Here is a 26,060-nt window from a genome sequence, read left to right as displayed (position 1 = left end):
GTTTCTTTGGGGTGGTGATGTCATTTCCTGTGGTGACATCGTTTTCAGGAAATTACATCACAGGAAATGACATCACCAACCCAAATATATAAATAGAAAGCAGGAATCATCAGCAGTGTTTCATCCAGAGACTCACTGAAGATGTTACCTAGTATGGTGACGAAACGTATGAAAATGAATCTTCCAGCTCAGCAAGCAAACCTACATCCAGAGCCTCAACCTGAGATACAAATCTTCTCAACTTGCTAATCTATATTCTCCTCCAAATCATGTACATAGATTACAAACCACAGGGGTCCCAGTGCTGATCCCTGTGGAACACCACTGGTTACTGATTTCCAGTCAGAAAAGCGCACTTCCATAACATCTGTTTTTTATGACTAAGCCAGTTCTGTATCCATTGTACCTGCTCACTGTGGATCCCATGTGATATCACCTTTTTATTTCAGTCTGTCATGAGGGACCTTATCAAAGATCTTACTAAAGTCCCTAAAGCCAACATCTACCACCCTCCCCTCATCAATAATCTTTGTCACTTTCATGCTCTTATCAAGTTTGAGAGATTGGACCTTTCCTGCACAAAGCCATGTTGTTAAGTCCATATTTTTCTAAATGTGAGTAAATGCTGTCCTTTAGAATCTTCAATAATTTTTCTACAGCTGATTTTAGACATACCGGCCTGTAATTTCCCAGATTATCCCAGTTGCCTGCCTTAAACAAAGGTGCAATATTGGTTATTCTCCAGTCCTCTGAGACCACTCCTGTATCTGAAAGCACCAGCAATGTCCTCACCTGTGTCCCCCAGCATTCTGGGATAGATTCTGTCAGGTCCTGGGGACTTGTCTATCTTAGTACTTTTCAAAACACTCCCTCAGTGCATTCGTTTTTATATTAACATGCCACAATGATCGGTGCTGGGACCTCTGCTTTTTGTCATTTATATAAATGACTTGGATGCGAGCATAAGAGGTATGGTTAGTAAGTTTGCAGATGACACCAAAATTGGAGTTGTGGTGTACAGTGAAGGTTACAACAGATCTTGATCAGATGGGCCAATGGGCTGAGGAATGGCAGATGGAGTTTAATACCGATAAATGCAAGGTGCTGCATTTTGGGAAAGCAAATCTTAGCAGGACTTATACACTTAATGGTAAGGTCCTAGGGAGTGTTGCTGAACAAAGAGACCTTGGAGTGCAGGTTAATAGCTCCTTGAAAGTGGAGTCACAGGTAGATGGGATAGTGAAGAAGGTGTTTGGTATGCTTTCTTTTATTGGTCAGAGTATTGAGTACAGGAGTTGGGAGGTCATGTTGCGGCTATACAGGACATTGGTTAGGCCACTGTTGGAATATTGCATGCAATTCTGGCCTCCTTCCTATCGGAAAGATGTTGTGAAACTTGAAAGGGTTCAGAAAAGATTTGCAAGGATGTTGCCAGGATTGGAGGATTTGAGCTATAGGGGGAGGCTGAACAGGCTGGGGCTGTTTTCCCTGGAGCATCGGAGTCTGAGGGGTGACCTAGAGGTTTACAAAATTATGAGGGGCATGGATAGGATAAATAGACAAAGTCTTTTCCCTGGGGTCGGGGAGTCCAGAACTAGACTAGTTCTGGTTGCGGCTGTACAGGACATGTTGTGGCTGTACAGGACATCGGTTAGGCCACTGTTGGAATATTGCGTGCACTTCTGGTCTCCTTCCTATCGGAAAGATGTTGTGAAACTTGACAGGGTTCAGAAAAGATTGACAAGGATGTTGCCAGGGTTGGAGGATTTGAGCTATAAAGAGAGGCTGAACAGGCTGGGGCTGTTTTCCTGGAGCTTTGGAGGCTGGGGGGGTGAACATATAGAGGTTTACAAAATTGAGGGGCATGGATGGGGCAAATAGGCATAGTCTTTTCCCTGGGGTCGGGGAGTCCAGAACTAGAGGGCATAGGGTTTGGGTGAGAGGGGAAAGATATAAAAGACACCTAAGAGACAGCATTTTCACAGAGTAGTATGTATATGGAATGAGCTGCCAGAGGGAGTGGTGGAGGCTAGTACAATTGCAACATTTGAAGGGCATTTGGATGGGTATATGAATAGGAAGGCTTTGGAGGATGCTGGCAGGTAGGACGAGGTTGTGTTGGGATATCTGGTTGGCATAGGCGAGTTAGACCGAAGGGTCTTTTTTTCTGTGCTGTACACCTCAATGACTCTGTGGAATGAACTTCCTGAGGAAATAGTGGATGTGGGTACAATTACAATGTTTAAAAGACATTTGGATAAGTACATGAATTGGAATAATTTGAATGGATTTGGGCCAGGACTAGTTTAGTTTGGGGTTATGTTTGGCATGGACTGGTTGGACTGAAGGATCTATTTCCGTGCTTTGTGACTCTGAAGACTTTATGAAATGTATCAATGACCGTTCACGGTGGAATTATTCTTTGGTTTCTCGAGTTTGCTGTATGGTTTACTACTCAAATCTTTGGCTTATTCTGACATTGAAAATAATGATCTATGATTTAATAATGAACTGTTGTGGATGGGTTAGGAGAGGGATGGCTACTGAGTCATCATGCAATCGCTAGTTTGTTACGATGTTTTTTTAAGAACATTTTAATAAGCAGTGTTACTAGAATAAACTATCTAACCTTCAGTAGAAAATTGGGGTGTAATCTACCTTTGTCTACTTTTACTGCTGTTTGAATACAGCCAGCGTGCATACAATGACACCTCCAGTTAAGCTGAATTATTCAAAGTTTTTTGTCATCTTCAACTTAGATGTGAACCATGCAGTTTGAGAACTGCATATAACGTTGAAATGTAGGTTACATAGTTTGACGTCTCAAAGTTTTAATGCTGACAGACCTTGCTATTCTGATTCTAGTTATAGCTGCCAAAGAGAAGATTATAAATAAACAAACCCAAGCCAAGATGAGCCAAAAACCCAAGAGTAAAAGTATAAGTAGGAGCAATTTAGCTTGACTTCAAGGGATAATTCTATGTTACTCAAGTGCTGCAGTTTGAATATTGTTGTATTACATTAAATAATGGCCACAGCAATTTAGTTTGCATTTGTTCCTTCAAGTAGTGAGAGAGAAATATTAAACAGCATTGTAATATTCTCAGACTTGTGTAAGTACGCAGTGACGAAATGCTAGATTTTATTGATAGTGAAATCTAGCTTGTTGGTTAAGAAATTAATAGAATATATTTTTCACAATTTAAGTCAAGGCACAATTGCATTACAATTGTGTGCTGTTTGTTGTGGTATCACTGATCTCCACTTCATCCTGGGTACCTGTCTCTGCAGTTTGCCAAGGACCCCATAGGGTGAGTGGATTTCAGTGCATTACTGGTATCAGTCAGTGTTGTAGATTTGAATTACATTATTTATTTTGTTCCTAGAAAAGTATAATTACAGTACTGAAGCATTCAAACTTTGAGTGTTACAAAGTTGGATAAACCAAAACTAATAACTTACTTTTTTTTTTAAATAAAGATCTATCAGGATTGACGCTGCAAAGTTCAGGTAAGAAGCTCATCACCAATTTGTTTATGGGTCAATCTAGTAGCGTGCTACGACTAGAATTTGCTGCATCCTCTGGATTTCATCACTTTATTTTTCTTTCATATTTCTTGACTGCATGAGTTCAAGTTAAGTTTAGACTGTTGGGATTTTCAGTATATATTCTTTCAATGAGGATGTAATGACATGTTATACACGTAGTGTTGGATTTGTTGCAGTGTACTGCTCAATTTGCTCAAGTGTGATTCTGTTTTAAAAATGTTTGTATTGTTCTCATTGCTAATGCGTACAAATAAAGATATCCTATTTTAAAGGTAAAAGAGTTTGTTTGGGTTTAATTAAGCTTTCCTTCTGAAGCGTGTTTTGTGGAAATTCCCTGAAAGGTCAAAGGAAGTTGATGAGAATCTGAGGTGATACTCTTAACCAAGGAGAACTCATTAAAGAAGTATTCCTAGTCAATTCCCCAACCACCTGGAAGCACTCTGAAGGTGCATGAGATCAGAACATTTGGTCTCATGAATTGCTATCAAACTGAAACATTTTAACTTTCTAATTTAATTGATACACTGTAATAACTTAGTGAAATATAAACCTGTGTTATGACTAAACCAGAACTTCCCAAATTGGATCTCCACTTGAGCCATGAACTCCGAGGGTGACCTGCTGCTGTGAAGCTTCAACTGATTTGTGTGCAATGCTTCCTGTCAGTGGAAGAGGCCTAATGGGCTTCTGAGGCCCAATGACTGCTGCCGCAAAATGATTATGAACATATCGCTTTTCTTTTGGATTAACCTCTCCTTTTCATCAACTCCCTCCACAATAAAGATGGTGGAAAAAGGATGGAAGCATAAGGCATGCTTAATACTTCCCACTTGCGTGACCCCAAATATTTTCGCTCCAAGGTCACATGAAGTCTTGAGCCATTGTGCTGGGAAGCACTTACCTGCAGAAAGCAGTCTGTAAGTGCAGAGTAGATATTTAGCATGGCAGGAGGAAACAACTGTGTGCGTGAAAGCTAACCGTGTTTTTAATGCAATTTCAAGTGTCTGGTTAGAATAATTTTGGGAAAGAGCTGTAAGTAGCTTTACACAGCTGTCTGTTCTCTCACTGTTATATTACTGAGTGGTGATTGGCATGAAAGACCTTTTTGAAAATTGATGATGAACTGTCATCTTTCATAAATGCTTATTAACATCTTCATTTTCAAATTAGTTCCAGCTCCTTCAAACCTTTTAGTAAAAGATGAATTTGTGAATGAATATGGGCAAGTTGAAGGACAACAGTCTCTGTTGAACAGTGAAGGACATTCTTTACAGACAATCCAACATCCACCTAGCACCAGGCAATCAGCTGAAACCTACAGTGGACCAGCCTTGTTAACACCAGCGGAGCCCAGTACTCCCAGCACTACCAATTTTCCTAGCATTCCTGTTGCTACCACAAGTAAGTGGAATTATGATTTGGGATTAATGAAAATATGCTTGACATATATTGTGAAAAAAGGAAGTTATCTTACATTGAATAACTGTTTCGTTGTAAATTTTTAGTTATCCTTTATTGTTGTGTATTTCATTTGAAATTTCAGTGCTAAAAGACTTAGGCAGAACTTGTTTAAATGGTGATTTATCTTTGAAGCTTTGAGACTGTTTGTTTAATTTCTGGAAGTCCACTGGTAGCTCTGATCCAGAAGCTTTTACTTCTTGGAAGTTGAATGAATCCAATCATGTGTTGCTTTTAACAAGGGCGTTGGAGCAGATTTTAACCAACTTGTACAAGTTAGTTTAGGTGTTGGCTCAGTTTTGTACAAAATAGTGCAAAGCATAATTGGTTTCCAATCTACACATTGATAATGAGATTTAGTTCATTCTGAAACTGAATTCTGGAGAAATATAAGCAATGTTAATTTACTAATATTAACATTTTGCCTGTAGTAGTATATCTACACTGGCATATGCAATAGTTCTTTGACATCTGCTGAGATCACTGAATAGGTAGGTCAAACCTCTGTTTAACATCTCATCTGAAAGTCAGAACATGCATTGAAACATGTTCCTTTATTATCTGCTGAACTGAAGCATGATCATATGACATGAGGCAAGAACACCTCTGGAAATCTAATTTGGACCACTTTGGCTTGTTTGACTAATTTATTGATTGGGTAAATTAACTGGTGCATTAAGGAACCTTTTGAGGTGTATCTTTTCACTGTTTCAATTCATTTGTGAATGAAATACTTTTTGTTCATTGTTTTGGAACTTAGTACCTATTTGTATTCTTTAGGGCTGTTGTGGTGCAGTTGTGTCCTTACCTCTAGGTCAAGAGGCCCAGGTTCAAGTCTAAAGAGGAAACTTGTTGCACTGTGTCTTTGAACAGGTTCATTGGAAAATGTTCTTTAAATGCTTCAGATGGACTCAGAAAGCAAATAAAATCCTGGCAATCTAGTAGAAAATTGAGAAAAGACTCAGCAGAGCAATCAACATTTGTAGAGAAAGCCTACAAATGATTTTTTTTCAAGATTCATACAATGGAAGAGTTTCCTTTACCGTCTGGCAATAAACTGAGTGGGTTGCACTGCAACAGATTTTTCCATGCCATTGAATTAGGGATGTTTGTGTAACAGTTGCACAATTCTCTATGTGAATAAGTCAAAGTGTTTTAATAATCCAGATCCTAGGCTAAAACTTTGGGGACATGGATTCAAATTCCACTCATTGGTGGAACTTAATGGAATTTGGAAATGAAAGCTAGTATTGACATTATTGACTATGAAACTGTCATCAATGGTCATAAAAACAATCTGGAGGGAAATTTGACATCATTACCTGATCTGGCCTACATGTGAGTCCAAATCCACAGTAAAGTGGCTGCCTGTGAAATGACCTAGTAATCAAATTGGTTCATGAGAAATTTGGAATTGATGATGCGCACTGGCTTCGTCAGCAACTTCCATATCCCATGAAAGAATATGAAAAAGAATCCCTGGAATGCTAACCCCTTTGTTAACTATCACAATATCAAAGATTCCTTTCCATGTATTCATAGATAAAGAGAATATCTACTGATTAAGTGAGTGTGCAAAAGTTTGGATGAGATGGGTTTTACATGATTAAATAAAACTTGTCTGTTTGACTGAAAAGTATGTAGTATGCTTATTAAATGGAGCGAGATTGTAGAACTTAGTGCAGAGTGATTGGAGAGGGGCTTCCTGATGCATGAATCACAGGAAATTATGCAGGTATAGCAAATGATTAAGAAAGTGACTAGAATGTTGCTTTTTATTTCAAAACAAAAGAAATGTGGAATAAAAAATGTACTGGAGAAACTCAGGTCTGGCAGCATCTGTGGAAAGCCAAACAGTTTATGTTTGAAGTTTAATATGAATTCTTCATGACTGAATGGAACTGGAAAATAATACTATTTATGCTTTGATAAAGAGTAAGGAAGAGAAAATGGTGGAAAAAGAGTAAGGAAGTAGAAACAGCTGGTGAGGAGCAAAATACAAAGTGGAATTGCTCATGGTAATAGAAGAGTGATTAAGTTTCAGAGTAGATGTTAATGGTGGGTATGCTTAGTAAAACATTGGTCAGCTCTGTTGAAAGCAGGTATAATCAACATCGAGAACGGTGTTTGAAGTTGTTGAACTCAGATGTTCAGTCCTGACAGCAAGAGCTTACCTGAATGAAAAATGAAGTACTGTTCCTCCAACTTTCATGACTTTGTATGCTATTATCCAAGTTGTTAATAATGGGAATAATTAAGGCTATCACACAGATCCTTGTGAGACACCACTGGTCACATCCTGCCAATTTGAAGACCTACTGATTATCACTACTTTCTGTTGCCTTCCTCTCAACCAATTTTCTAGCCTTGTTAGTAATTTGCTTTCAGTTCCATTTGTTTTTCACTAAGTTAAATGTCGTATTGCTCTTGGGTGCCCAGTTTCCCTTTGTCACTGTAAAATATCTCATTGGTTTTGGTGTCCCTGACAAGATTCCCTTCATAACCCTTTTTAGGAGCTCTAATAAACTGTTTTATGGCCATTTGCTGGTCTTTATATCTTGCCCATTTGGCAAGTTTTCGCATTTTGTAAGCTTTATCTTTTAGTTTTATTCTCACTTATCTCTTTAGTTATCAATGGCACTTTTTTTTTCTCTGTGAAATGGAGCTTCTCAGGGCTGCAAACTAGTTTTGTATTGTGTTCACTGTTTCTTTCGACATCCTCCACAATTCTTCTATTGTTTTAACCATTAGCATATTTTCCTAGTTTTCTGTGGACAGTCTCTGTCTGATCTCATTAAAGTTGGCCTTACCTAAATTTAAAACTCTAGTAAGTAACTGATTCAAGGTTTTTACTTCCAAATTGAAGTATGTCAATATGTCAGTATGTCAATAGTCCAACAAGGGAAGGGGCTTATTGGACCTGGTGTTGGGGAATGAGCCAGACCAGGTGGTAGAAGTTGCAGTGGGGGATTTCTTTGGAAACAGTGACAACAATTCTGTAAGTTTTAGAATACTCGTAGACAAAAATGAGTGGTCCTAAGGGAAGAGTACTAAACTGGGCCAAGGCCAATTATATCAAAATTCAGCAGGAGCTGGGAAATGTAGCTTGGGAGCAGCTATTTGAAGGGAAGTCCACATTTGATATGTGGGCGGCCTTCAAAGATAGTTCAGGATAGACATGTCCCTTTGAAAACAAGGGATAAGGCAAGATTCGTGAACCATGGATAACAGGAGAAATCGTGTGACTAGCCAAGAGGAAAAGGGAAGCGTACATAAGGTCCAGGCAGCTAAGAATAGAACGGGCCTTGGAGAGTAGGACCAAGCAGGGTAAAAGGGGTCATGAAATAACTTTAGTGAGCAGAATTAAGGAGAATCCCAAGGTCTTTTTTTCATATATAAGAAGCAAGAGGTAACTAAAGAAAAACGTTGGTCCGCTAAAGGGTAAGGAAGGAAAGTTGTGTGTCTAACCTGAGAAAATGGGTGAGATTCTCCGTGATTACTTTGCATCAGTGTTCACTGAGGAGAAGGACATGATGAATGTTGCGATTAGAGATAAAAGTTTTATTATTCTGGATCACATTGACATAAGGAGGGACGATGTGTTGGATAGGCTAAAGGAAATTAAGTTGGCCAAATACCCAGGACCAGATGGGATCTATCCCAGGTTGCTGAAGGAGGCAAGAGAGGAAATAGCTGACAGATATCCTTGTAGTATCTTTAAACATAGGTGAAGTGCTGGAGGACTGCAGGATTGCTCAAAGTACAAGAAAGGTAGTAGGGGTATTCCAGGTAACTACAGACCAGTGAGCCTGACGTCAGTGGTGGGAAAGTTGCCGGAGAAGTTACTGAGGGATAAAATCTACTTGTATTTGGAAAAGAATGGGCGTATCAGTGATAGGCAACATGGTTTTGTGTGGGGGAGATCGTGCCTTGTCAACTTAAGAGTTCTTTGAGGAAGTGACCAAGTTGATAGATGAAGGAAGGACTGTAGATATTATATATATGGACTTTTGTAAGGCATTGAATAAGGTTCCCCATGGTAAACTAATGGTGAAAGTGAAGTCACATTGTGTGCAGGGTGTTCTAGCTCGGTGGATGAACAACTGGTTGAGCAACAGGAGACGGAGAGTTGTAGTTGAAGGGAGTTTCTCGAAAATGGAGAAAGGTGACCAGTGGTGTTCCTCAGGGATCAGTGCTGGGGCCACTGTTATTTGTGATATACATAAATGATCTGGAAGAAGAAATGTTGATCTGATCATTAAGTTTTCAAATGACACGAAGATTGGTGGAGTAGCAGAAAGCATAAGACTGTCAGAGAATACAGGAGAATATAGATAGACTGGAGAGTTGGGTGGAGAAGTGGTAGATGGAGTTCCATCTGGGCAAATGTGAGGTGATGCATTTTGGAAAGTCTAATTCTAAAGCAAACTATACTGTAAACAGAGGAGCCTTGGGAAAAGTTAATGAGCGGAGAGATTTGGGAGTGCAGGTCCATTGTATGCTGAAGGTGGCTGCAAAGGTGGATAGTGTGGTCCAGAAGGCATATGGTATGCTTGCCTTCATTGGACGGGGTATTGAGTATAAGAGCTGGCAGGTCATGTTAAGATTGTACAAGACTTCGGTTCGGCTGCATTTCGAATACTATGTACAGTTCTGGTTACCATATTAGCAAAAGGATGTGGACGCTTTGGAGAGGGTGCAGAGAAGGTTTACGAGGCTGTTGCCTGGTATGGAAGGTGCTCACTATGAAGAGAGGTTGAGTAGGTTAGGATTGTTTTCATTAGCAAAAAGGAGATTGAAGGGGGATCTGATTGAGGTTTACAAAATCATAAAGGGTATAGACAGGGTGGATAGAGATAAACATTTTCTTCGGGTGAGGGATTCAATAATGAGAGGTCATGCGTTCAAGGTGAGAGGAGAAAGGTTTAAGGGGGATACACGCAGAAAGTACTTTACACAGAGGGTGATCAGTGCCTGGAGGTGCCAGTGGAGGCACAGTAGATTCATTTAAGGTGCGTCTGGACAGATGCAGGAGTATGTGGGGAGCAGAGGGATACAGATGCTTAGGAATTGGGTTTAGACAGTATATTTGGAACGACTCAGTATTGGAGGGCCGAAGGTCCTGTTCCTGGGCTGCAAATTTTCTTTGTTCTAAATGTTATATTTGACTCATAATGTGCATGATCACTATTTGATAAATGTTTACGCACAATTAGGTTACTAATTAAACTTGATTGACATTGAAGCTCCCTGCATTAAGCTATTGCTACCTTTAGTTTGTCCAGTTGATATTCAACATGATGTATTACCAATTTTGCATAGTAGGTGATAATATTTATATTTGCCATCTTTAACTCTGGACCCAATGACAGCATGGCATAGGTCAGTGTGGTGATTCCCAGGACCAGTCCCTCCTCATTTTGCTGCTATCTCTGGTATGTCTGATTATGCCAATGGGGTAGGCCTTATTGAAGGATTGTGATATCAGAGACTGGAACATTGGCTGAAATTTATAATTTCGTGCTAAAGACTTATTTTAGCTGACAAATTAGTGAGAATATGATTTCCCTTGTGAAAGATTGAAATTTTCGAGACAAAAATCAAGTTCAGTGATGTGTCCCTGAATGTGTCTTGATCTGATTTTCAGCACGATAAAAAACCAGGGCTGAACCACTTGAATCATTTGGGGTTCTGGGTGATCTTTTAGGTTCAATTACATGGAATATATCTTTTGTACTGCTTCAAGTGTCTGCCTTTCATAGGATCATAGAATCCTATAGTGTGGAAACAGGCCATTCGGCCTATTGAGTAAACACCGAGCCTCTGAAGAGTAGCTCATCCAGACCCATTCCCCTACCCTATCCCTGCAACACTACATTTCCCATGGTTAATCCACCTAACCCAAACGTTACTGGATACTATGGGCAATTTAGCATGGCCAATGCTCCTAGGAGAAAGTGAGGACCGCAGATGCTGGCGATCAGAGTCAAGAGTGTGGTGCTGGAAAAATGTAGCAAGTCAGGCAGCACCCGAGGAGCAGGAGAATCGACGGTTCAGGCAAAAGCCCTTCATCTGGAATGAGGTTTGTGAGCCAAGGGGATAGAGAGATAAATGGGAGGGGGATGGGTATGGAGGAAAGGTAACGGAGAGTGTGATAGGTAGATAGAGGTGGGGGCAATGGTGATAGGTCGGAGAGGAGGGTGGAGCAGATAGGTGTGAAGGGAGATGGATAGGTAGGACAGGTCATGAGGGCAGTGCCAAGTTGGAAGGTTGGAACTGCAGTAAGGTGGCGAGGAGGGAAAATGAAGCTAGTGAAGTCCACATTGATGCCGTGTGGTTGGAGGGTCCCAAGGTGGAAGATGTGGCATTCTTCCTCCTGGCATCGGGTGGTTAGGGTGCGGTGGTGGAGGAGGCCCAGGACCTGCATGTCCTTGGTGGGGTGGGGGAGGGGGAGGTGTGTGTGTGTGTGTGTGTGTGCGCGCGTGTGGGGTTGGTTGGTGCAAGTGACCCGGGCATGTTCTGTGAAGTGCTGTGCAAGTACGTGTCCTGTCACCCCAATGTAGAGGAGACCACATTGGTAGCAACAGACACAGTCAATTACGTGTGGAAGTTCAGATAAAACTCTGCATGTAGAAGGCTCCTTTTGGGCCTCGGACAGAGGTGAGGGGGGAGGTGTGGGTGCAGGTTTCGCAATTCCTGCGGTGGCAGAGGAAGGTGCCGGGAGGGGAGGGTGGTTTGATGGGTGCGGACCTAATGAGTGTGTCACAGAGGGAATGGTCTTTGTGGAAAGTAGATGGGGTGGGGAGGGAAATATATCTCTTGTGGTGGGGTCTGTTTGTAGGTGGCGGAAATTGCGGAGGATGATGCGATGTATACAGAGGTTGGTGGGATGGAAGGTGAGGACCAAGGGGCTTCTGTCCTTGTTGCAGTTGGAGGGGTGGGGTTCAAGGGCAGAGGTGAGGGAAGTGGATAAAATGCACTGAAGGGCATCATTGACCACGTAGGAGGGGGAATTGCGGTTTTTGAACAAGGAGGCCATCTGCTGTGTTCTGTGGTGGAACTTGTCCTGGGAGTAGAATGCGCCTAACCTACATATCTTTGGACTGTGGGAGAAAACTGGAGCACCTGAAAGAAATCCATGCAAACACTGAGGATGTGAAAACTCCACGTAGTTGCCTGAGAGTGGAATCAAACTGGGTCCCTGGTGCTGTGTGGCAGCCATACTAACTACTGTGCCATTATGCCCTTTGTTTTATTGTATGGAGCAAAGACAGTTCTACATTGACACAGATCTCCTGACAACTGAGGTCAACAACCCATAGGAACACACTGCAGCATTTCTTTTACTAAATATAAGATGACAGCCATGCATAATGTGCAAAATGTATATCATATGGTCATAAAGACAAGTAACTGGAGTTGCAATGATCAGTCCTGGCTCTTAATTCTACCTTTGGCTTTTGTCTAGCGTCTGTGAATCATGTAAATAATTCTGCACAAAGCTGGTAGTTTGGGTGGAGAGAAATTATCAGAAAAAATGGTAATTTGAGTAGTATTTGTTCTGATACAATGTGTTACAATAGGTAGAGTCTTAGACTTCACCTGAAGTTGCATCATTAAGTTCTTTTATTTTCTATCAGTGTTTCAGATTTGTTGAGCTAAATTCTTCAGGATAAATTTTTGTCTTGAATTTTATTTTTCTCAGGTCAACCAAGCAACATGTTGCTCGTGAACCACAGTGATGGATTAGTACAGATTGCTTCTGGGCCTCAGCAAGCAACTCAACAGAATGGCTTTCCAACACAACCAGCAACCTACCATCACAGTAAGGAAACAGTATTTGAGTTTTATTTGAGTATCATTATTCTGAGTGTTTACATACCTCAATTAAGTTGTTGGTCATTTGTCCCACAATTTATAATTTACATGATGCTAAATGTCAGTTTGACTGGTTCACTCCAAACTATGCATAATAGGTTGCGTTTCACCACTTAGGAATCATCTTGTCCAGGTTGTAGACCACACTCATTATGTGTGTCTCTGTGCATGCATATGCACTGACAGGGTCAGTAAGTATAATTTTAGGTTGTTGGCAGTTAAGTAGATGTTACCACAATTATTTTCACAGTTGATCCTGGTTTCAAGTAATTTATTTCGACTTAATTTCAGAATTTTTTGCACCAAGATTCAAATATTGTTTTAGATTCAAAATGACTCGTTTTAAATGCAGTACACTTTGAATCTTGTTTGTAAATTGAAAAGTGTTCATAGCTAGGTGCATAAGTGTACGATAGCCACGCAGCAATCAAACACAGAATTCAGGAGTAATTTATCTATGTAGAATGTAGTGTGTGGAACTTGCTACTACGTTGGAATGGCGGAAGCAGAGAATATTTGCATGTTTAAGAGGAGGCTTGATGTTTGAATTAAGGAAAAGAAATACATGCAGGCAAGAAATAATAAGTGTGAAATAGAAACATGTCGGCTGAATAACCTGTTTCTATGCTATTGATTCTATGAAATTGCTCATAGCTTGAATTTACCTTTCCACTTTTGCCAACTAATCCAAGAACTGTTTAAATTGCTTTAGAATCAAGAAACCTGTATTGTTCTGAATCTCAACAGTTAAGCATCAAATTGTTTTTCATTTAAGTTTCCTGTCATTTTGGTTTGGAACAGGAGAAATACAGAGACTATATAATAATGTGATTGTGTTAGTAATTATATGTTTAAAATCTGGAATGGATGTGAAGGAGCTAAGTTGTTACAAAGGTTGATACTGTACATTTTGGCATTTTCTGTACATCAAAGAATGTGGCCCAATTCCACTCATTATGTTGCACCTCCCATTGCATTAAGTTGCAGTTGTGATTTGGGGCATTCTAGAATTTCTTTGCATGAGTTGCACCAAAATTGTGATTTTCACAGGAAATGCGACTGGCTGATTTTGAAATGCATGGTTACAATGCGCTGCTTCAGTTTGTTTACACTTTGCGACCGAGAAAATTGCACAAATTTAACGGCACAGGAAACTTCCAGTAAATGCAGCAAAACAAAACTTCAGAGAAGACAAGTTGGGTGGCCTGATTGTAGAAGTGCAGCACCATGAGGAGGAGCTTTACAGGAAGGAGAAAGCCAAATACTATCCCCTAGGTGGCAAATGTCAAAGTTATGGTGGTCAATTTTTGGAGAAAATCAATGCACTCTTCTCTTTACCCAAGATATATCTGAGAGGAAATAACGGTGGCACAACCTGCATTCAATCTGTTGCTCTACAAGGATATAATTGGAGAAGGGATGTGGAGGAAGCAGGGTTCATCCTTGAGATCCTGAGTCTCCTAAAGCTTTTAGCAGGAAGTACCACTCATGTGTCTGCACATCATACCAGTGCCAGTCGTCCCACTCAGATTGATTAGCTTTTAAATCCATGAAATTCACAGTCTCTTTTGTTATTGGTGCTAATCTTCCTTTAAACTTTGCAAATCAGGAATTGGGTCCATTTTCTCTAAGTATACTTCAAGTTAATCAATATGTACTGGCAGACTGCAATCAGCTCTCTCTATGAAAAGTGTCAGCTTCAAGGCACATTTAGCTTGTGGTTACTTTAGCTTGCAGCAACACCTGATTTTCTTCTACCAATTCTCTGAGCATTTCACCCAATTCTCCATGATTTTAACATGATACCTCATTTCTTCCCATTCCCATCCCATCACATCCCACCCCCACACCAGGTTTTGCTCCAGTATTAACAGGATGAGCTTCCTTAGCCTCTTCCATTAGGCCTGGAACCATCCTTGTTATCCTTCTTTCAGTCCTTCAATGTGAATGTACTTGTCCTCCTGGATAATCAATATATGCTGAGATTCCCCCTTCACCTGTTTTTCTCATAGATACCATGGCGGAGTCGAACCTTGTGACCATTGAAGATGATGATGAGGATGATGATTATGGGGAACCCCAAGAAATTATTCATCCAGGTTTTCCAGGGGATGATCCAGATAACGGGCCAAATAGATGGAGATCTTCAACTTGGGTCCCTGAAGAAGCCTTGTTTAAAATCGAGGAATGTCACAATGCAATGTTGATTGATGGTTTCCAAAGGATTGAAGAGGGAATTCATGGACTTCGCCAAGACATGAATGAGCACATGGAGAACTTGTGTGGCTCCATTGACTCTCTCCGTACTCCCCTGCAACTAATAGGGCAAACTCTTCAGGGTCTTCTCTTACATTTACGGGCTAACCAGATGGATTCAGGAACTTCACAGAGTGAAGGGACTATGGAGCCTGGTCCCTCCAACGTCTCTTCAGAAACAGAACTTGACCAGAGTGAGACAAAATCCTTCAAAAAACAAAAAATTAATTGAGAGAAATGAAATAGTGAGAGTCACCAGGAGACAATTTTTATCTTCCACCTGTAACTTTTCTTTTGGAAGAAGGGGGTCTTACCTTACACACACAGTGTGACATCATGTCTGCAGGGTGAGCTTGCAGAAAAAAAGGACAAAATGGTTTCCTTTCTTGATTTAAAAAAAAGTTGTCTGTCTTTCTGTATGTTGCTGCACTCCCAAATCCCCTAATACATCCAAAAATCGTTAATTAATTGAAATGTCTGATCACATTCTGTCATTGTTGCACTGCATAAGCATCTATCCCACTTTAACTTGCCACAACTTGAAAGTTTGGCTCTGTTGTCTTGACAACAGGAAAATATTTTAAAAGACTATAAGTTCTCAATGTATTAAGAAGTGTCTATGCAAATAATATTTATTATTGCAGGACACCAGATATACTTATGAGTAACTCATCTTATGTAGAGTAATTGGTTATACTTGAATGTCTCTGCAAAATTGAAGAACCTTGCACTGCTGATTCAAGACCATGCATCTGGGGGAAAATGGAAAAGCAAAGAAAAGGTGGAGTTCATGATGTGCTTGGATTGCATATGTCAAGGATTCTTGACTTCTACATATCAAAACTTTTATGAGCCAGCATTTTATAATCTCAGATTAAACTAGCCTCATTGGAGGCTGAAGAACTGCTAGGGCTGTAATTTGTACAAGTCTTGGAAATATATCTAGAGTATTCAACAAAGAAATTGCTAATTTTGCGCTTATTGTATTAAAACTTGCATGGCCAATGAGCTGAGAGTATGTTTCAGTTCCTGCAGATTTGTTCAGGTTAGTACACAGCTGTCGATGCTCTTGGTAGTCTTTTGCTCCTGGAGCTTTGGCTTGACAAGAGCACAGACCTACTTTGTTGTGCTTGATCTGAGAGAATACGAATTGATTGACTGACTGGGATCGTTGTCGAGGTGCTGTAATCTGGCTGTTAAATATTGACATAGATAATTGAGATTATTTATTTGGAAAGTGCTTATGCCAATTCTGGGACATTGTTGCAGTGGTCACTTTGACTGCACAGATACTGTGATTAGGCTATAGGAATCACTAGATCTTTACCACCCACACATTCTCCACACCCACTAGTTGGAAAACATCCATCTGAGCAGGAGGAAGCACAAGCTCGCCTGTCTTCCACATAGATTTATACATAATGCCCACAACACCATAATTGCAGTGCACTTTTCCTGTCCCCAGATCATCCCCTCCTGTGTGAAAAGGGGGTCTTAAATATGTCCTAAGCTTTCCCCAGTTAGTTTCAACTGCTTTTAATCATAAGTAGAGCATACACATATCCATATACATTTGACATGGAGGGCTATTCTGGCACAGTGTTTGCATCCCTACCTTTGAGCCAGGCGACCTGGGTTTAAGCCCCACCTGCTGCAGAGGTGTGGACAAGGTAATTTAAAAAAAAAATCTCAGTTGATGTGGCATCTGCAATAATAGCAACACGAGTTGTATTTTACTAATCTGGATATTCACCCATTCTCCCTATTTCTTAACCTAAAAGGAAATGTTTCCTGCACTTTCTAGCAGTTAATTATCCTCATACATTTTACAACCTGGCTGGAGTATTTAAAAACAAAATGAGAAGCAAGATTTGAAGAAGAGGTTTGCACTGTATACGGTGTATGCAAGTGACGGGAGATGTAATTTGCAGTTTAACCATGACAAATTTTCTGCTATTTATACCCAAAGCCTTAGCCATATAGGCAGATTCCATATCTGGAAATAATTAGTTACAGTTTCTTTGTTTTGAGACACTTACCACTAAAATTTTGTTATGGTACCTTTTTGAAGAGTTGCAATTCCATCTCAAGATTATGTCCACAAAATAAAACTGAATCAAAGCAATTCTTCACTTCATACCTCTTAACGTAGACCCTTTCACTTTATAAAGGTTTTTAAAGAAAAGCTCTTATGCTGTGTTCCATTTTATGAAACAGATTTTACTGCATCTGATGGCATGTCATTTTCTTCCTTTTCAATTTACATTTTTTATTCTACAAATGCACATGTTTTGTGTAATACTTGCACAAGTATAAAACAATTTATTAGAAATTTACAGTTTTAAAATTCTGCATTTGAGTAGTTGATCTTTAGTATAGTCGGATAATTTCATATACAGTTTATTTACTGAGTAAACTCAGTGCAGTTACACATCTTTTAGCTCTGGTATTTCTAATATTATTCCTTGTTAAAATTAAAACAATTTTTATTATACTTTGAAAAACAGCAGGTGGCAGTAAAAGTTTCTGTTTTGATGCTTTGACATTTTCTGACCATTTATTGTACTTATGCCCTATATTGTTGAATTACTTTTAGTCTCCAATAAATTTAGCTAAGAACAATCACCTTTGGTATTGGAATCTTACTACATTGATAAACATTTGGTGTGTCAATGTGAAACTAAGTAGTCTTGAATAGAAAGTTAAACAAGGTTGAGAGACTTCAATAGTGAATTATCTCAATAAGTGTTAAAATTCGCTCCTGTTAAGCTTTGTTTTAAATTCACTAACTGTATCTGGTGACTTTTAAATCAAAGTTATCCTTTGCCATCTTGTGCATCTCTGCCATTCCATGGAGGAAGCTGTTTGAATTCTCTGTCACGTAGTGGGTGTTTGCTTTATCACGTAACTGTTGATATTTTGGTCCATAGGAATTTTGCTGAGGGATAACTAGCATGAACCATTTGGACTAAATGGCCTGTTTTGTGAAATTCTAGAACTGTAAAATTAATGTCAGTTTGTGACCAGTTTCTGACTGCCACTTTTGTGTTCTTTGGAAAATGTGCAAAACTTATTTTTTGAGTTATCAACATAGGCTTATTGTGTTGTGGAAGGAGGGTTTGGCAGCTTTAGATTTGAAAATGTCTGTGTTTGTATTTGCTAAGAACAGAAAGCTGTAATTCAGCTGTGTTTAGGATTCTTGGTGTGTGATTTCAAAAACTGTAAGACATTGATAATTTAAAGTTAAGTTTCTTCAACAATTTAACTGATTAGGCATTGTGATGTTACGTCGCTTTTTTACATTATTTGCAACTTTGGGGATTAATTATTTTTATTTGTTGAAGATATTAGATTTATTTGTTATAAAAATTGATATATACAACCATATATTCCCAATTTGTAACCTAACAGATAGCACTACAACTTGGACTGGAAGCAGAACAGCAGCATTTACCCCTAACATGCCTCACCACCAGAATGGACATCTTCAGCACCACACCCCTATACATCATGCTGGCCATTACTGTAAGTCTTGATGCAGGACTTGTATCAACCAAGCAATTGTGCTTAGTTTTGCACCTCCCTATAGATGTTATATGATTGAGAGTTTAGAAAACATTACATTGTAATCTACCCAGAATATCATGAAATATCTGTACCCACAGTTTTGAATTTGAGCTTAATTTCATCGACAAGAGGATGATTGGGTATCAAGAATAGTCTATACATGATGCTGGCTTTAATGATGAGCTGAATGCATCTCAATTCTTCTTTTCAACTTTTCATATAAAACTGCTTTTGATCAAATATTTTGGGCCTTAGTATCCATTTGTGTTAATGTAGTATTAACAAAATCTTTGAATTTGATAAATTTTTAGATAAGTTTTCAATTTTGCCTTGATCCAGTTCATTGCAGCAAGAATAAACTTGTGAAATGAATTAACTTCAGAAAGCCAATCAATGGGCATAGAGTTGCTTTTGAACTGTCTTCCAGTCTTCACAGAAAAAGATTACTTACAGATGTGATCCAATTAAGTAGCGCTCTGGATGATGGAAAATGTTATTTACAAAGGCTGACAAAGCTTCCCACAATGGTGGATGGATATTTCTTTGAATCTTTAAAGGGGACTAGTAATGTGCACTGCACGAGGAGTAGATGTAAGCTATATCTATAAGCACTAGCATTAAATAAGTGTGGCTGATCATAATCTGGTTAGATGCAACTTAAAGCTCATGCTTTAACTTATAGTCACAATAAGAACAAGTATCTTGGGTCAAAGCAAGTTTTTTTTTCGGACAGTTTCCAAGTTTCCTCAGATTTTAATTGAAAAAGCATTCACAGGCTATGGTCATCACTGGCTAGACCGGTTATGTATTACACAGAGGGTAGTTAAGAATTGTTAAGAGTCAAGCTAAGAGGAATTGAGTGGTGAGGAGGAAATGAGACTTCAAGTTGATTTAGACAGGTCGGATCAGTGATTAAATAAATGGCAGGTACAGTATAATGCAGGTAAGTAAGAAGCTATCCATTTCAACAGGTGAAATAGAGTGGCAGAGTGTTATTTAAATGGTATTAAATTGGCAAATATTGATGTACAAGGAGTGTCCTTGTACACTGGTCGTTGAAAGCAAGCAAGGAAAGGGACAGCAAGCAGTTAGAAAAGCAAATGGTATGTTGACCTTCATTCCGACGGGATGGGAATACTGGAGTGAGGATTACTTGTTGCAGATGTACAAGGACTTGGTAAGATCACACCTGAAGGAGCATGCGGTCTAAGAAAAGAAGCCGTCCAGCTTGGATTCACCAAGCTATTCTCTGGGATGGTAGGTTTGTCGTATGAAGCGTGTTGACAGAACCCATATTCAGAAGATTAGAGGGGAACATATTGAGACCTGTATAATTATGACAAATCTGGACAGACTTAATGTAGGGATGACATTCCATCTGGCCTGGAAGGTAGGGCTTCTTGAACAAAGGCTCACAGACTCAAAAAAGGTAGACCTTGTAGACCAAAACAGAAAATGTGGAAAATCTCAGCAGGTCTGGCAGCATCTGTAAGGAGAGAAAAGAGCTGACGTTTCGAGTCTAACTGACCCTTTGTCAAAGCTACCTTGTAGACCAGATAGATGGACTGAGATGAGAAAGCTACCACACATGGTGGGCACCAAATTACTGAATTCATTTAAGAAAGGAATAGATTTCTAGAGGCTAAAAGTGTCAAAGGATATGGAGAGAGCATTCAACATGTTGTTTAGATGGAAGTTCAGCCATAATCATCATGAATGATGCAGCTGGCTTTATGGCTTTCTGTTTTTAATGGCTTTTGTTTTCTATGTTTTACCCAAATGTGAAAATTATAGTGTGCCACCCAATCTCCTTGAAATATCTATAAGGGGGATAATAACTGATTTCATTGGGACAGAGAGGGAAAATTCCACCGATTTCAGCTGAAAATTGGCATGAAACAACGTTCAAATACAGATTGCGATTGCTTCTGATTCCCTCTGTTGAATAACTAGTTGATGGTAACTCCTTTTTGGGATTTGAAGGTGTACATATGAGTGACAGGAGATACTAAATGAATATTTTGCATCAGTGTTTACTGTGGAAAAGGGTATGCAAGATTTAGAATGTAGGAAAATAGATGGTGACATCTTGAAAAATGTCAAAATTATAGAGGAGGGAGTGATGGATGTCTTGAAACGGGTAAAGGTGGATAAATCCCCAGGACCTGATCAGGTGTACCTGACGACTCTGTGGGAAGCTGGGTAAGTGATTGCTGGGCCTCTTGCCGAGATATTTGTATCATCGATAGTCAGAGGTGAGGTGCTGAAGACTGGAGGCTGGCAAACGTGGTGCCACTGTTTAGGAAAGGTAGTAAGGACAAGCCAGGGAACTATAGACCGGTGAGCCTGACGTCGGTGGTGGGCAAGTTGTTGGAGGAAATCCTGAGGGACAGGATGTACATGTGTTTGGAAAGGCAAGGACTGATTTGCGGTAGTCAACATGGCTTTGTGCGTGGGAAATCATGTCTCACGAACTTGATTGAGTTTTTTCAAGAAGTAAGAGAGGATTGATGAGGGCAGAGCGGTAGATGTGATTTATATGGACTTCAGTAAGGCGTTCGACAAGACTCCCCATGGGAGACTGGATAGCAAGGTTAGATCTCGTGGAATACAGGGAGAACTAGCCATTTGGATACAGAACTGGCTCAAAGGTAGAAGACAGAGGGTGATGATGGAGGGTTGCTTTTCAGACTGGAGGCCTGTGACCAGTGGAGTGTCACAAGGATCGATGTTGGATCTTCTACTTTTCATCATTTATATAAATGATTTGGATGTGAGCATAAGAGGTACAGTTAGTAAGTTTGCAGATGACACCAAAATTGAAGGTGTAGTGGACAGCAAAGAAGGTTACCTCTGATTACAATGGGATATTGATCAGATGAAGGGCTGAGGAAATGGGGTCCATTTTAGATAAATGCGAGGTGCTGCATTTTGAAAAAGCAAATCTAAGCAGGACTTATACACCTAATAGTAAAATTCTGGGGAGTGTTGCTGAACAAAGAGACCTTGGACCTTGAAAGTAGAGTTGCAGGCAGATAGGATAGTGAAGTAGGCATTTGGTATGCTTTCCTTTATTGGTCAGCGTATTAAGTACAGGAGTTGGGAGGTCATATTGCAGCTGTACAGGACATTGGTTCGGCCACTGTTGGAATATTGCGTGCAATTCTGGTCTCCTTCCTATCTGAAAGATGTTGTGAAACTTGAAAGGGTTCAGAAAAGATTTACAAGGATGTTGCCAGGATTGGAGGATTTAAGCTATAGGAAGAGGTTAAATAGGCTGGGGCTATTTTCCCTGGAGTGTCAGAGGCTGAGGAGTGACCTTTTATAGAGGTTTATAAAATCCTGAGGGGCATGGATAGGGTAAATAGACTAAGTATTCCCCCTGGGGTGGGGGAGTCCAGAACTAAAGGACATAAGTTTAGGGTGAGAGGAGAAAAATATAAAAGAGACCTAAGGGGCAACTTTTCACGCAGAGGGTGTGTGGGTGGAATGAGCTGCCAGAGGAAATGGAGGAGGCTGGTACAATTGCAACATTTAAAAGGCATTTGGATGGGTATATGAATAGGAAGGGTTTGGAGAGATATCGGCAGGGTGCTGGCAGGTGGGACTAGATTGGGTTGGAATATTTGGCTGGCATGGACGAGTTGGACTGAAGGGTCTGTTTCTGTATTGTACACACCTCTATGACTCTACTGACCCTTCCAGTGTACTTATTACATCATGAATGACATAGCGGTGTAAGAAATGGACAAGATAGGAAATAATATTAGTTGTCAAAAATTTGAATGTTCAGGGGAAAAAAATTGTATGAAAGATGATGACATTTGTATCAGATGTCCTATTCCTGTATTTGATCCTTTTTTGTTAAATTTCTTGCATATAATATGTTCATAGTATATGCTGGGAAACCAAGTAAAAGATCAATCAATTACATTATATCGAAATTTTTGTGATGGTACAAGAATATGTTTCACTTCTGTACCATACTTTCTGGAATGCAAATGAACTGTTGACCTTTATTTCAAACAGAATGGAGTATAAAAGTAGGGAGGTTTTGCTGAAACTTTACAAGGCACTAGTTGCACCACAGCTAGAATATTGTGAACAGTTTTGGGTCCCTTATGCAAGGAAAGGTATAAAGGCATTGGAGGCAGTCTGTAAAACGTTTATGGGGCTGATATCAGATATGGATGGACCCTCTTCTGAGGAGAGGTTAGGCCTATACAAATAGTTCTCCTATAATGCAATAGTTGTGTTCCCTTGCGATGCTGTGCTATAGAAAATTGCACTTATGGGAACAACAGGGTTGGGGTGAACTATCAACAGTTGAAACAAAAATAGTAGTTAGCCAAACTCCATGTTAGAGACAAAAAAAAAGTGCAGATACTGGAATCTAAAGTAGACAGGCTTGAAGAATTGTCAGGCTTCAGAACTTGAAGAAGGGTCAACTTCTCCACCTCCTGCTACTGCCCACTTGCTGTGTTCCTCCAGTCTACTGCCTGCCTACCTACCTAACACAAATGATGGCACATTGAAGTAAATTTTAAAGTCATATATTTCAGTGAACTAATACAGTAAATGTAGCACTTTAAGGGAGTTTCTCAATTAAATAACATCCCGCTTAAAATTCGCTAGCACTGGCCTGATTGCTCAATTCAGTGCTGTTTAAGTCCTATTGTGGTTTATAATTTTCATTTCCAGCTAGGAAGTCACTTCATAATGTGGATAAAGATGTTCAAACAATGGGATTTCTCCCCAACAAACTTATTTCCAAAAATATTTCCGAAGAGCGAAAAACAGAAAATTTTCTTTTGGCACAAGTAAAATCTTCGTTTTGAAGGGGTGGCTAACGGGCTGGGATGCTCTAAATGGCTGGAGGTTTTGATGGCTCTTGGGTTTCAGAGAGAATGAGGGGCTGAAACTCAGATCCAGCCTTCGCCATTCTCCTTTCAATTGGAGACTGGATTAACTTGGATCAGACATATCTTCGAGATGGAGGGGTGGGGAGAGATGAGGGTCTCCAGTAGTCCGTTGTTAGTTTCACACCTCCCCTTTCCACGCCCCCCCCCCCAAGCCGTTGTAAAGTCGATGTGTGTTGAAGCTTCTAATAGCCAGCAACTGAACCTGTGCTCAACAAAAGGCCCTGCTTACTTTCCAGTGGTCACTGCACGTTGCTGTATTTGCACATCCTTTCACTCCCTATCTCTGGCTCTTTTAACTCCTCGGACCCCCTCCAAACTCCATGAAGAATCCCAGCAAGCATTTCAGCAAAGTATTCCAATATTCACTTCCCTGAGAGCAGTGGAATTTGATGTGGGATGGCATTCTTTGACAAGTTGGTGGAGCGTAGTTTGGGATTAGCCCTGAAATGATTAAACTGTTAGCTCTGGGAGCAGGTTTGAGGCTCTCACTTTATTTCTCTCACTGATGGAAGCAAACAAAACTACCTTAGCTGCACATAGAAGCAAAAAAACTGAGACAGACAGACAGACACACAGACACACTAATGACAACTTGTTGCAATAGATGCACCAGCAGAATAAACCACAGCCGTTTGGTATTATAGGGGATGGAATCACATAAAAGTGAATGGGAGTTTGCTTTTAAAAAAAAAAGTTTGCAATTCACAAATTGTGTTACAGTCAAATTGAATTTACGAAATGCGGCTGATAAGAGACCGACCCGTAGTCACTGGGATTTAGAAGAAAGAGAACCAATCATATTGAACCATACAAGATTCTTTGAAAACTTGACCGGATAGATGTGGAAGGATTGTTTCACCTTGTGGGACAGTCTGGGACCAGAGGGTTTACCATAAAACATAGAAGAATACAGCGCAGTACAGGCCCTTTGGCCCTCGATGTTGCGCCGATCCAAGCCCACCTAACCTACACTAGCCCATTATCCTCCATATGTCTATCCAATGCCTGCTTAAATGCCCATAAAGAGGGAGAGTCCACCACTGCTACTGGCAGGGCATTCCATGAACTCACGACTCGCTGAGTAAATAACCTACCCCTAACATCTGTCCTATACCTTCCACCCCTTAATTTAAAGCAATGCCCCCTCGTAATAGCTGACTCCATACGTGGAAAAAGGTTCTCACGGTCAACCCTATCTAAACCCCTAATCATCTTGTACACCTCTATCAGGTCACCCGTAACCTTCTTTTCTCCAATGAAAACAACCCCAAGTGCCTCAGCCTTTCCTCATACGATCTTCCTACCATACCAGGCAACATCCTGGTAAACCTCCTCTGCACCTGTTCCAGTGCCTCCACATCCTTCCTATAGTATGGTGACCAAAACTGCACACAATACTCCAGATGCGGCCACACCAGAGTCTTATACAACTGCAACATGACCTCAGGACTCCGGAACTCAATTCCTCTACCAATAAAAGCCAGTACGCCATATGCCGCCTTCACCGCACTATTTACCTGGGTTACAACTTTCAAAGATCTGTGTATATGGACACCAAGATCCCTCTGCTCATCCACACTACCAAGTATCTGACCATTAGCCCAGTACCAGAGAGTTAAGGGATTACACAGTAAAACAGAGAGAAGGAAAATTTCTTCTTAAGGTTGTGAATCTGTGGTATTCTTTACTGTAGAGGGCTGTTGAGGCTGGGTCTAAAATAAACATTTTTTTGATCAGTAAGAGAATCAAGGGTTATATGAAAAGGCAGGAAAATGGAGTTGAGGGTTAACAGATTCGCATAATTTCATTGAAGTTTGGACCCTGATGGGCTGAATGGTTTACTTTCACTCCTGGTCTTTATTATCTGGTACAGCTCAGTGTGTAACGACTAAAATGGAAAACGATTGCATGTTTCCCATTCTGTGGCATAACTTGAAAGTTCACTCTTAAGAGAAAATTTAAAGAAATTGTGACGTTGAATTGAGAAAAAGATCTTGTGTTGTTAGAAAAAAGAAAGCATGAGAGATACTGCAATACATTGCCTTAAGAGGAAACTCGAAAGAAGAATATTATTGCATCAGCTGAGTGCTGAAAAGCTGGAATTACTTTCCTTATTAGTCTGACCATTCCACCTTGCTGCTTCTAGTTATTATCAGTGAATTTTATTCACCCAGTCAGCCTTGCTTTTAAAAATGCTTAATCAGTTGATCGGAATTGTTTTCATCTATAGAAATTAAAGAAAACATCTACAGGTAATGCCAAATGATGAAGACAATTTATTTAACAGACTTTTAGTAGAAATGACTTCTGCTCGCGAAGTAATTTCTGTATTTTTGAGGTATAAAATTATGTCCAAACTTTCTTCCCTAGGGACAGTGCATAATGAACTTGCCTACCAACCTCCCATATCCAATCATCCAGGTTAGTAAA

At 40.0% G+C, this 26,060-nt stretch overlaps 1 protein-coding gene across 1 annotated transcript in view; it reads left to right on the top strand.

Annotated features, from left to right (window-relative positions):
* The window catches only part of smad4b (SMAD family member 4b), a 110,196-nt gene that overhangs the window by 43,626 nt on the left and 40,510 nt on the right, over positions 1-26,060 (top strand). The window contains exons 4-8 of the mRNA XM_087990636.1: positions 3,481-3,510; positions 4,720-4,950; positions 12,713-12,832; positions 18,553-18,666; positions 26,001-26,051. Of these exons, the coding sequence (XP_087846762.1) occupies positions 3,481-3,510; positions 4,720-4,950; positions 12,713-12,832; positions 18,553-18,666; positions 26,001-26,051 (546 nt within the window). The remainder of the gene's footprint in view (positions 1-3,480; positions 3,511-4,719; positions 4,951-12,712; positions 12,833-18,552; positions 18,667-26,000; positions 26,052-26,060) is intronic.

This window comes from Chiloscyllium plagiosum, unplaced genomic scaffold (genome assembly GCF_037043375.1).
Source record: "Chiloscyllium plagiosum isolate Xiang-an unplaced genomic scaffold, Cpla_swu_hap1 HiC_scaffold_1, whole genome shotgun sequence".
Lineage (NCBI taxonomy): Eukaryota > Metazoa > Chordata > Chondrichthyes > Orectolobiformes > Hemiscylliidae > Chiloscyllium > Chiloscyllium plagiosum.
This window is presented reverse-complemented; position numbering and strand designations above follow the sequence as displayed.